This window comes from Pleuronectes platessa, chromosome 10 (assembly GCF_947347685.1).
Source record: "Pleuronectes platessa chromosome 10, fPlePla1.1, whole genome shotgun sequence".
NCBI lineage: Eukaryota > Metazoa > Chordata > Actinopteri > Pleuronectiformes > Pleuronectidae > Pleuronectes > Pleuronectes platessa.
In genome coordinates this window covers 18,673,845-18,686,362 of record NC_070635.1, presented here as the reverse complement: position 1 = coordinate 18,686,362, position 12,518 = coordinate 18,673,845, and the positions used below count along the sequence as shown (strand labels likewise).

The window sequence follows — 12,518 nt, the reverse complement described above, 5'->3', positions numbered from 1 at the left end:
CTTACAATGTGTTCATCAGCACGCATATGTCTTATTGTGAATCATTAACAATGCTGTTGTGAAAAAGTCGAAGTGACCTGTTCTTATTATCAGATCAAATCCCCACCTTTTTTTGCAAGGACAATACAATCTCTCCCTTAATTTTAACTGTTGAAACCTCCCAGCAAGACATATTTTCAAATATAATTTATTTTAGTGTATGCTTAATGTCTTTAAAGTTTTTGAACACGCAAATTATTTCAGTGCTTTGAACGTTTGTCAATGAACCAGTTTCAACACAAGGCAGGAAGGATTATAACGTTAATCTGGATTAACCTGTTCAGTTCCATAAAGTGTTTGGTAAAAACATTTGGTTTCAGACATACGAAAATATTTTTGTGTAACAAAATAATAAAGAAATAAAGGATAAATTCTTCTTTAAAGCGAAACCGTTTTATTGGAGTACATATTTTTGCTCAGTAACATCTACTCACGTCAGCAGGCATGGTGACAGTATTTCCTCCTATAGTTCATTCAGCAGAGATATCCCCACTGTTTTAGACTGTACATGAAAAAATAGTGAATTTTGTTGAATATAGATAAGCCACAGTACAGTATGTACACAAACCTCAGTTGCTAAATCAAAGTCATGTTTCAAAAGGTAAGGGACATAGTACAATGGATGCGGACCAAGGTGACGATCCTACTGCTAAAACACAAACAAAAAGAGGAAACACTGTGACAGATCATGAGATTTACCCAGATGCCTTTTTAAGTTAAGACAGAAATTATGGATCACAGCTGCTGTTTGTTTTCAACAAAACTTGACTAACTAAATGCCCCCTGTTCACTTCATGTTAGCCACAAATTCCTCGCCCTTCTTGATTGAACCCTTCAGCTCGCCCATGGCGTCGGCGACCAGCTTCTCCTCGAAGGCGGTCAGCTTGCCCAGCCCAAGGTTCTTCTCAATGCCGTTCTTCCCCAGGAGGAGAGGCGTGGAGAAGTACTTGCACTCTGTCTCCTCGGATCGGACATAGGCGCACTCCACAACTCCTTCCTTTCCATTCATGGCATCCAGGACGGAGAAGGTGAAGCGGGCACCTGCATAGGCCATGGACAGGGTGGCAGATCCAGCTCCAGCCTTGGCCTTCACCACTTCTGTGCCGGCGTCCTGGATCCTGGCTGTCAGGGCAGCCAGCTGATCAGCAGGGAACTCCACCTTGGGTGTGCACTGGGAGATCAGGGGGATGATGGTCACTCCTGCGTGACCTCCAATGACTGGTACATTGACACGGGCTGGGTCAAGGCCTTTAAGCTCTGCCACGAAGGCGTTGGCTCTGACAATGTCAAGGGTGGTGACACCAAACACTTTGTTGGGGTTGTAGACTCCATATTTCTTCATGATCTCTGATGTAATGGGGATGGTGGAGTTGACGGGGTTGGCGATAATGCACACTATGGCCTCGGGGCAGTTGCGGGCGCAGGCGTCGGCCAAGGTGGCTACGATGGTGGCGTTGGTGTTGAAAAGGTCATCGCGGGTCATGCCGGGTTTCCTCGGCACACCGGCGGGGATCACCACGACGTCGCAGCCCTGCAGGGCGGCATCCAGCTGGTCGGGACCCATGTGGCCGGTAACTTGGGCCCGGGTCTCGATGTGGCTGAGGTCGGCGGCCACCCCGGGTGTATGGGCGATATCGAACAGGGAGAGCTGACTCACCAGGGGGCTGTTCTTGAGCAGCAGGGACAGCGGCTGGCCTATTCCGCCGGACGCTCCTAGCACCGCCACCTTGGCGTTGTTCTGAGACGAGGTGGACAAGCTCCGGGCCAAGCCGGCGGCGGGCCTCACTGCGCGGGAGAACATGTTGTTTCTGTTGCTGCTTCACGGACTTCGGAGAAAAATGGGAATCGGTGCTGTGAGCCGCTCTCCTCTGTGACACCAACGTCCTCTAGCCACGAGCGAACAGGAAGACGCGTGAACTGTCATGCGTAGAACATAAAGGTCGTACGAGTTTTACGTCACGCCTGCGTCAGCGCGCAGCGTCACGTCGTCACCGTTTTTTTTCTGCCGCAGCTCCTTTCTCGCAGAGGAAAACAAAAGCCAGCTAACAGTGGAAGTGGTAGAATTAGCATTGGAGATTAGCCCCTTGTCTCACGGAGTGCGGCTGTCGAGTAGCGCAGCTCGGTGAAACCTCACGGTACGTGTCCGCATTTTGTGATGTTTTCCCCTCGCTGCCATCCTCAAATACGACAGCGCCGTCATTTGAACTCCGTCTATTTGCTGGAGTGAGCGCTACCCCTAGCCTAGCTAGCGTCAGCTACAACAGGTCTCATTGTTGTGGTGGAGAATCCCCCCTCTGTGCTCTGTGACTGGGGCTTGTATTTGTAACGCCAACGACAAACGGCTTGTTTTGTGTTTTTAAGCAGCTAGCTAACCTTAGCCACACAAGTAACTGTCACCCGTAGTGTGAGGATCTGCTCGTTAGCTGTTGACTTCACCTCAGCACCGTTAGCGGCGTCCATCACTAGCCCTGTCATTAGGCCTGATGTGTTAGCCCCTACTTACAGTTAGCTGTGGTCAGTAAACAGAGCAGCCCTTTGTTCCACACACTTGAATACCACCTTGTGTCTCAGTTGCTGCTAACATGAAGCTAATCCGTTTTAACATCGGGCTTAGAGTGCTAACTGTCACATGATGAGAACGGGTTGTTCGTCATTAATGTTTACATAAGGGATAAGTTGATGTGTGCTTTCACAAATGTTCTTTAATCACGGACAGACTGTAAACAACTGTATTTTCCTCTTGTCTTTTGACAGTGTCGAGTTTGGAGGTTCACCAGTAGCTCTCCTAATGATACATCAGCACTAAGGCGACTTTCAGTAAGTATCAAGTAGCATCATCTTTGTTTGTCTCAAATGTGAGTTAAATGTGATCATAACATCAGCTGGAAGAATACTTTAATTTCAACAACAAAATAAAGATATGATTATAGCCTTAGTATCGAGTTAATTTCAACACAAAGTACAAAGTGATGCACAACCAGTATATAAATGGTTAAACACAAAGTACTACACAAAGAACAAATGGGGAAAAAAAAACAGGAATATGTAGCCTGGGAAAAAAATGTGCGTAGCAGAGACTTAAAAGAAGCTATAGTGTCAGGCAGCCTTATTTTATCAAGCAATTCATTCAGGGACTGTAAACTATGATCTGCGCAGTCCAGAATAAGAATCTGGCATAAAATGTAAGATCCTAGGATCTGATGAGGGAGGTATAATGTGTTACTATAAGCCAGGATCTTACCTGTTCAAGTATAACAATGAAATGTAAACTTGATAAGTGTCGAGTTAAGACGGAGCTTCTTTAGAGGTCATAACAAAACTACCACCACGATAATAATAATCTTGAAAAGTATTTCATGAATAATGCTCATTGGAATATAATAATTGTTCAAGCATGCCAACAATAATCATAATGTAACATTGTGCCCTTTCCTCAGTACTTGCTAAGGATGGCTAGCTGTGGGGAGGTAGACCACTCTGTGAGCTCGCTTCCATCCAGTAAGAAAGGCAGCAACAGTGGTGGTGGAAGCGGTAACAGCGCAGATTCCTCTTGCTCTGGCTCCAGCACTTCATCCCCAGCCCTGCCTGTACCGGAGTGTGCCATCTGTCTGCAGAGCTGCGTCCACCCTGTCCAGCTGCCATGCCATCATGTCTTCTGTTTCCTGTGTGTGAAGGGAGCATCCTGGCAGAGCAAACGCTGCGCTCTCTGCAGACAGGAAGTACCTGATGACTTCCTGGAGCGGCCTACACTGCTCTCTCCTGAGGAGCTGAAAGCATCGGCGGGAGGTCGAGGTGGCACAGCCAGCGATCACGCCTGGTATTATGAGGGCCGTAACGGTTGGTGGCAGTATGACGAGCGAACCAGCCGCGAGCTGGAGGACGCTTTCTCCAAGGGCAAGAAAACAGCTGAAATGCTCATTGCTGGTTTTTTGTATGTAGCTGACTTGGAGAACATGGTGCAGTACAGGCGCAACGAGCATGGTCGTAGACGGAAGATGAAGAGGGACGTTTTGGATATCCCCAAAAAGGGTGTGGCTGGACTGCGTTTTGACACTGAAGGTGTTACAGGAGCCCTTGGGGCAGCAGGTCGAGAAAACTCTGCTGATGGGGCTGATACCACAGTAGCAGGTGCACAACAGCCAGTTACAGGTATCTCCTCTACTTTAACTGCCCCTCCAGCCCCAGCCAGACCTCCTACCTCCCTTGGAGGTCAGCCTGGCACCAGCACTAGCCCTTCTGTTGAGGATGCCCTCTCCCAGCTGCAAATCAGTCCCAGGCCTACATCCTCTCACGAGCGGCCTGCACCTGGGGAAGGAGAGGAGGAAGATGAGGAGGAGGAGGCCTCACCCTCCAGGTCCTCTGATCCTCTCACATCTGTGGACGAGTCTGGCTCCGGAGACTGGAGCGATGATGAGGAAGAGGAGGATGAAGAAGAGGAAGGGGGAGATGGAGAGCGTGCAGAGCCCCGGGAGGAGAGGCCGCAGAGGCAAAGACTGAATCCAGAGGACAGAGCCCCTCCGGGCGCAGAGTCTTCCTCTCTCTCGTCCAGTAGCAATGGCAGGTCCAGAATGCCTGATGGCCAGTGTACAGTGACTGAGGTGTGAAGTCTTCACTGTAACTTTTCCATTCCACTAATTTATTCCTGGCTTTATGTCATCCTTCACTCAGTCACAGATTGGATGTGGGTAGGAAATGTACTCTTTCAAAAACAAACAAGATCATGGTTTTAAGTAAACAACTCAATATTCGCAGGCAAATATTTTGGCTCACAATAATCTGAATCAATCTGTATGAGTTGTTTGTAAATCTCATCTCATGTTTACCCAGCCAGTAGAAGCCATGTTGGGTTTCACTTTCAAACACTGATCATTGGACTGAGACATGAGCTACAGCTTGGTAAACATGCAGATGAATACAGCATGTTGTTTTGAACTGCGGTGTTCAACTGCCATCAGGTTGCTCACTTTAAACCATCTGGATGTAGGCATATCAGGTGTGTTCATCTTACATCGCAGACAAGTGGAAATATAAAGATGAAAGTAATGCAACAACCTAGATAATGTTGTGTTTAAATATATGATCTGTCACCCAGAAGGCCTGTGAGAGTCCCACCCTGATCTGTGACGTGCAGTGAAAGAAGGTATAAATGGGGGATGTTACTCATGGAAATGGAGCTGTGTAATTTTACATTGTCGTGAACGGCTGCATTCTTAATCATAAACACTTTTAACTCTCTCCGCTAACATAGCACACAGAGGCAGGCTGGTTGGAGCTCAAGGTCATCTGACTAGTCTCCGAAAGAAGTTAATCCTTAATGAATCGTTCCCAACCTCTGCCTCAATAACTTCCTTACTTCAGATTGAACTGATTATGAGGTTTGTTTCCTCTAAGTTCTCAACTATTAACAAAGTTTGTCATTTCAGAGCAGATTGTGGTTTGGTGGTTAAAGGTGAAGAAAGGAAACAGAAGTACAGTGCATAATGATGCTCTTAAGCTACGTTTTTACAACATAGTAATGTATCTCAGAGGTAATGTATGGCTGGCTGCACCTGGTTCTTCCTTAATGTCAATTCATCGGCAGCTTTGTGAAAGTCTAAAATCTGTAGAGATGATGCCCCCTGTTTTAACTGAATGTGCATAATAGATGTACATATCAAATTAATTATAACTTACCCCAGCTTTAAATAATTGACATTTCAATGTGAAGTATCAGTGTTTTTCTTTAAGAAGCTCTGGACCTCATTAGTATTCTCATGGTCCCTGACTAAAAGTCTTCTCAATTGGTGTCTCTAAAGTTTTGTGATTTGTGCATGTTTGGAGAGAGAGTTATTTAAACACTACTGGTCCGCAGGATGTTGAAAATTCATATTTTTGGGGTTCAGTTCAATTGAGTAAATGTTTTTGAAAAAAAATTCGTTACGGTTGTAAATTCTTTTACGTATGACATCTGAGGCAATTAGGAGAACAAAAACATGCTGTGGCTCTTTGCCGTCTGGCAGAAATTTCCGGTTATGTTATTTTTATATTTCTTACATGCTTACATCATCAGCTATTAGACTTTTCACCCTGAGAAATAAAGTTTGTGTAACAGTTCTTTGCGTGGCAACTTGTTTTTTGTTACCTGGTTTGTAATTTAAGAATAAATTGTATCATTTCATCATCCTTAAAAGATATGGCTGTGCCTTTTGTCTCTGTGTTTTTGTTCTGTGTTACAGGCTGCAAGTCAGTTTAGTTTGATCTAAGAATATATGTTTTAGGTGCTACATAGGCAGGACTGTCGAAGGTAATATTTTTTTTTTTTTTTTTTTAAACAATGAAAGAGTTACATGAGCAATTGCCACCCCTAAGTCCAAAGATATCTCCCACAGCATCCCAGTATCCCCCTCTACTTGAGTCACCCATTCTAACAGCACATCCATGAATGGCTAGAATTGCTGTCACTCTCTACGTTACATGTAGGTGTTACAGTTAAGTCAAATTATGCATTCCTAAATCACATTGTGTCCTGACGTCTTGCTACTGGTGAAATACGCCAAAGAGTTAGAGATGGTGTCTCTGTCTGGTACATCTGAGTTAGATATGAAAGTCCCTGAGCGTAGACACTACAATGGACTCTTAGTTGGTCCTTTATCTATAACCTGACCTTTGGTACTGCTTAGAGAGAGAAGGGAGTATGTGGAATTTAGACTGGCACTATTATCCTGCACAGATATAATGTAATATACAATATACATAATATATAAAGTGGCATGTACAGTACAGTATTGTGTGAGGATGGTAAAAAAAATCCTCAACACTAAGTATATCATATATAATTACATCAAATACAAAAGCACATGACACATGGACAAGAAGATCTTGTGTTTTCCCTAAGAGCGGAAAAACACGATGAATATAACGTGACAAGGAAGAAGCCCTCACAGCCTCATCTCTGTTCGTTGGAGACTTTATGAGTGTTTATATCATAATGGTGCCAGTTCTTGCCTCTCCCTCCCTCACCTTGTACGGGTTTAGTATTCAGACCACAGCAGCCATTAGCTCTCCAGCTGGACGTCTTGCCAGGAAACATGACCTCTGGAGGGGGAACAGGATGTAAAGGCCTGCCGCTCTATACAGAGATGTCCTGTTCGTGTCACCTCTGTCTGGACATGTTAGTGCTTCTGCAGTGCCTCATTTGCTGTAATGGAAAATAATCCACACATTATTGCTACACCTTGCAAAGAATAAAGTTTTATTTTTGCCCTATGTTTAGGTATTTGTCAAAGAATAGATGAGATCCACCATGTAGACAATCGTCTGAGTAATGCTCTGACCTACAACTAAAGTAAACATAAGTGCAGCAGTTTTACTCTTCATCCTGCAGAACGAAGCTGCTGCCTCATGCTTGTTATGCCTCGTCAGTATCTGCAGTATTTATCTGCTGCCGCTGCTCTCCGTCTGCTTCAGTCCGGCTCAGCCTGGCATGATCTAATCATTGCCAGGATCATATTTCTCAGTGGGGCTGGAGGTGAGGCAGCTCAACTGATGGGGACAGAGAGGATTTAGAGGATGGGGAATGTCCTTCACTGTAGGTCCTTCTTTTCATGCATCACAACGCTCTACATTAGATTACAGCCATGGGAGGAGTCGGCATATTGTTGTTAGACATAAGTTCATTTAGGGGTCAAATCTAAACCAAATAAGTCCTTATATAGCATCAGTCTATGCAGAATCAAAGAAACAAGATTTTATTCGTATCTTAAATTATTTGAAACCTACAGTATTGTAGACAGTTAGAAACACACAGCATACAGTGGTTATATATATACCACTTTATCTATCCTTGCTCTTTGTAGATGTGCGAGGGACACTGATGTCCGAGTCAACATTTTCACTGGGACAATAAAGTCTATCTTATCTTATTTTGATGAAACATGCATATATAAATTATGTATATACCTGTCAAACCTGATTCTTTTTCTTTGCTCTTCATATTATGTTTATGTGGAAAGAGGTTTCAGGGTGTTGTTTAAATGCTCTACACACGTAAATACAACACATTTAGTTTACAGCGTCCATTGTTTTTCCACGTTTATAACATATGAACACACTGAAGTCGAAACAACAACTTCACGACCCAGGAAATTTGACCTTCTGAGGAGCACAGTAACTGATCAAATACACTCGCGTCTCAGCTCCTGCCCTGTCATTTGTCATAATAAGCAGTCCCATCGACAACAGAGGCAGTAATGAAGGTAATTTAAATTTTATTTTATTTCCCTTTTTCAACTGGCCAACGAAGACAAATCATTATTATCTGTTTCTACCTTCACACTCAGCTCAGTCATGTCAATGCAGTCTCTCTCCAGAGAGGCAGGTCCAGTTCTTTATCTTTACAATGTCTCTGTTAGATCTGCTCTTCTGAGATTCTGTAAATATACAGAGGGAACACTTTGGCCAATTCATTTGTGTTTGGATTTGCTGGCCAGCGCCTGCAGGTTCGCCGGGCCCCCCCACACTGTCCCAAATACGTCCTTCTCAGCCCTCAGAGCCTCGGACAGAGGGAGCTCTCTCCCCGACAGCACCACCTTCTTCACAGCCTGAATCACAGCAGCAGGTCCTTTTACATAACTACTGAGCCACCTCTCGGTCTGCTGGAGAGGAGTCCCTGCCCCCTCCTCGGCCCGGGGGTCCTCCAGGACTCCATCTGCCAGTCCGATCTGCAGTCCAAGTGCTGGGTCCACTTTCAGGGCACCACCAAGCAGCTTTAGGGCATTCTGGCTTCCAACAATGTGGACCAGTCGCGCGGCGCCGCCCCAGCCCGGGACCAGTCCCATGTGTTTATGGACAAACTGGATGACGCTTCCAGATGCCATTAACCTTGAGTGATTAAAGATAAATTAATTTGAATCATTTGCATTCTTTGTATGGAAAGTTAAGATTTAAACACATTTTAAAGTGTTTTTTATTCACTTGTGTGGAGATCATTACCTGAAATCACAGGCAGTGGTGAACTCTGCGCCTCCTCCCAGCGCTCTCCCCTCCACCAGAGCAGCAGACATCAGAGGCAGCCTGCACTGAGAAAACTGTTCCGTCACCAGGCTGAGCAGCAGATCACATAACAGACATACTCCACACTGGAAGCTGCTGCTTTTGTTAATTAATTGATGAATTAATTAATTAATTAGACCAGTACACAACAGAAGAAAACAAGAGCCTTTACCTGAGCAGCCTTGTAAGAGCATTCTGCATGAACATACACATCTTCATCCCATCCTACGAGACAGAAGATAAGATAAGAACGGGCCCATGCACCCCCCCCTGCATGTTGGGGGAGCAGGTTGGATGCAGGTTGACACAGCTGTGTGCTGAAGCTACCAGCGAACACTGCACAGATGAGTAAGAGCCGGCATCAACCATGCATCTTGTTGCCATGTATAACATGTAGACAAGAGCAGGAACATTTCAAGTAAATGGCATGACCCGGACATAAGGCCTACTTCTTGTTGCCATTAGGTAGCGCTATGACTGAATACGGTTATGTACTGTAGATGACTTCAGGCAGGGACTCATCAAACATGAGATAATATGAGATAAGAATGGATAAGATGGACCATTGTTGATCCTTCGAAAATAAATTCACAATACAAACTGAGAGAGAAGAGAAGAGAAGAGAAGAGAAGAGAAGAGAAGAGAAGAGAAGAGAAGAGAAGAGAAGAGAAGAGATACAATGTACCTTTATTGATCCCAAGGTAGGGAAATTCTATTTAACACAGAAGCACAAAAAAGTAGGAGCACAACCCAACCCTAACCCCATTTTAGATATTTTACACTTTTTAAGATAGAGCTCAAACCCTGAAATGAGATCAAAACAGAGGCACCATAACAATACACAATGCAATATAGACTGTGTTCATCATCAAATTAAGATACTGTCTAATAAGATAAGACTAACTGTGGCATATAAATACGCAGGAGGGGAGATGCTGTGATGTGTGTCTATCACTTTCCTACCTGTGGGTTAGATATGGCCCTGACGGCACTGAGGTCTGATCCAGAGCAGAAAGTTCCAGCAGCACCCTGGACAATGAGGCCTTTCCCTTCTGTCCAGTTCTCCAGCTGGCTCACATGTTCCTCCAACTCCACCATCATACTGCCTGAGAGGAGGAAGCCAGAGCTCTGTGTAAGCTAGGCAACAAACCGGGGATGCACTGTAATTTACCAGACTCACAAACTTCTCACCAGACAGGGCGTTCATGCGGGTCGGGTGGTTGATGGTCAGCACGGCTACACCAGAGTCCTGCTTGAGCAGATCGATGGAGCCGCCAGGAAAAGCCTGGAGCTTCTCCCTGACCTCCTGCTGGTCATAGCCGTGGATGTTGGAGTAAACCCAGCCACTGCTCTGCCTCTGCAATAACCTTAAAGGAATAACCGTGTATACGTCATATGAATGTTGTGTCTGTCATCATGGAAAGCATGTTAAAAAATCTGCTTCAAAAGTAGTAGAAGCAGTGTGTAAGTGACTGAGAGTTGAATCAGGCCCAGCAAGTTGAAAAGTATTGCTGAATGGTAGAACTTTTAAAAATACTTTAAATAAGCAACATTTCTCTACAATACTCAACGAGGAAACATTACACATCAAGAAGTTTGGTGTATTTGTTACAACAGCTGAGTGAGGGGGACGATGCAGTCAGAGCCCTGGTCAACACATAGATTTTATTTTATTCTTAACATAATATCAACTTAATGGCTTGGACACTGAGCCCAACTAAAATAATCACCACGTGTGGCTGCAGAGGGCGCTGCTTCTCAATAAAAATGTTTGAACGTTATTATTTATAGGATTAGACGTTTACTTCTGTGCATAATTGTGGTGTAAAGAAATGGTGGATGCATTAACTTCCCAATCAGACTTGTTGGCATGTTCCCAAAGTTATTGCTGACAATCACAAACAGGAGGATGCTGCTTTCAATTAACTCCATTACCTCTGAAGTAAACACATGAGCCTGAAGCTGGTGTGATAAAATCCATTTGCATTAACACATTACGATGAGTTAATCCTGATTCCAACCGAACTTTATTAATGAAACAGAATCAAACTAGTAATTCATTCTATCACCATGGTGTCAGCACTGCACGATGAGAACACGTTGTTCATTCAACTCTGTGCACTTGGTGATCCTGTTTTTATTACTTCATTAACTTATTTACCTGCCCCAGGCTGCACAGCTACTGCTGCTTCTCAGAAGTTGTTGCCTCAGAGCCCAGAGAGTCATCCTGCTGCTGCGTGGGGAGCATGTGGAAAAACATGAGAGAAATGACCTCAGACATATCACTTCATAAAAAAAGGGCGGTGGGGAAAAGAAGTTTGAAAACAAGGAGCAAGGTTACGAATCACATGACCTTCATGAGGCCGGGGACAGATATACTCCTAGTAGGAAAGGGATCTGACGATATCAGTTACAGTTATTAAGAACAGCAGAGTGGGTGTTTGGGGCTTAAACTCATGATGAACAAATAAACAAGAAGCTTGACAGCTAATGAAGGGGAACCTTTAGAGAGGCCACAGTAAAAAAATAAAGTGGATGAGAGCAGCGTTGACTGCCACATTAGAGAAAACATCAATTCATCAGTCTGATATGTTGGTCTCTAATCGTGGGACATATTTAACAGTGTACTGGTAATTAAGGCGCAGCATGAGTTACCATGGTGATTTACCTCCTGAACAAGTGACCCAGTGACGTGAAGGCAGAGAAGTAAACCGGAAGTTCTCTCGCTTACCACAGAACCTCCTTCACAGTTCAGGCCCAGTCTGATATTTACTGTAACACTACACATCGAACATCATGTCTCCAGGTGTTTGAAGCGTCAACGTTTTGAATAATTCCAGTTGTTCTGGACCTGAAATTTCGTAAACAGACTTTTACTGAACACGAAGGAGCTTCATAAAACAGGAAATATCACTAAAGTAACGATTACAAAACATTTGATCAACAACACACCGGAACTTATGCCGGAACTAACCTTCATAAGAAAGGAGATCACGGGAGACCTGTGTGTTACAAGGTAATGCGTCCCCCTGGAAACTAGAGCTCTTTGGAGACAAGGCAGGATGTTGCTTTTCAACTTCTCCACAAGAGGGCGCCACACAGCAGTTCTCTCATTTGACCCACAGCCTATGATTTCACCTCACCAAAGTGTCCAGTAACCAGTGGTGTGCAAGTTCACACCTCTCATGAACTAGTTCAAAGTTCAGTTCAATCACGTAAACATGAATAGTTCACGTTCACAGTTCACCATTTAAATTCTGAACTAGTTCATAGTTCAGTTAATTTCATTGTTTTAAGGTGGAAAGTGAGAATGAAAGACTTAACTTGTTAAAGAAAACCTTATCCATCACTACCCCTTGCCTTTACTCAGGCCAGGGATTTCAAATTGGCGCCCCCCCCCCAACATACACACGCAAACTGTCATGCATCCCCAATAACTTTTGGACTGT

The 12,518-nt window shown here is 44.4% G+C and overlaps 3 protein-coding genes across 5 annotated transcripts; 1 reads left to right on the top strand and 2 right to left on the bottom strand.

The window, feature by feature from the left end:
- Nucleotides 1-410: 410 nt before the first annotated feature.
- Nucleotides 411-1,979, bottom strand: mdh2 (malate dehydrogenase 2, NAD (mitochondrial)). The gene has a single exon (XM_053431989.1). It carries the CDS (start codon nucleotides 1,838-1,840, stop codon nucleotides 827-829), a length of 1,014 nt encoding a protein of 337 aa, XP_053287964.1. The 5' UTR covers nucleotides 1,841-1,979; the 3' UTR covers nucleotides 411-826.
- A 19-nt stretch (nucleotides 1,980-1,998) lies between these two features.
- Nucleotides 1,999-6,208, top strand: LOC128449029 (E3 ubiquitin-protein ligase rnf146). Its single transcript, XM_053431988.1, has 3 exons — nucleotides 1,999-2,174; nucleotides 2,794-2,856; nucleotides 3,477-6,208. Exon 3 carries the CDS (start codon nucleotides 3,489-3,491, stop codon nucleotides 4,641-4,643), a length of 1,155 nt encoding a protein of 384 aa, XP_053287963.1. The 5' UTR covers nucleotides 1,999-2,174; nucleotides 2,794-2,856; nucleotides 3,477-3,488; the 3' UTR covers nucleotides 4,644-6,208.
- Nucleotides 6,209-8,268: 2,060 nt separating this feature from the next.
- echdc1 (enoyl CoA hydratase domain containing 1) lies at nucleotides 8,269-12,118 on the bottom strand. Of its 3 annotated transcripts, none has more exons than XM_053432493.1 (8): nucleotides 12,044-12,118; nucleotides 11,738-11,920; nucleotides 11,231-11,302; nucleotides 10,261-10,436; nucleotides 10,033-10,175; nucleotides 9,242-9,294; nucleotides 9,010-9,090; nucleotides 8,269-8,898 (listed from the first exon to the last, which is right to left on the bottom strand). In XM_053432493.1, the coding sequence occupies exons 3-8, from the start codon at nucleotides 11,293-11,295 to the stop codon at nucleotides 8,481-8,483; spliced, it is 936 nt and encodes a 311-aa protein (XP_053288468.1). In that variant the 5' UTR covers nucleotides 11,296-11,302; nucleotides 11,738-11,920; nucleotides 12,044-12,118; the 3' UTR covers nucleotides 8,269-8,480. The 3 variants fall into 3 exon arrangements, with proteins under 3 accessions (XP_053288468.1, XP_053288470.1, XP_053288469.1); XM_053432495.1 differs by having other exon boundaries at nucleotides 11,801-11,920; XM_053432494.1 differs by having other exon boundaries at nucleotides 11,738-11,849; nucleotides 12,044-12,092.
- Nucleotides 12,119-12,518: the final 400 nt, after the last annotated feature.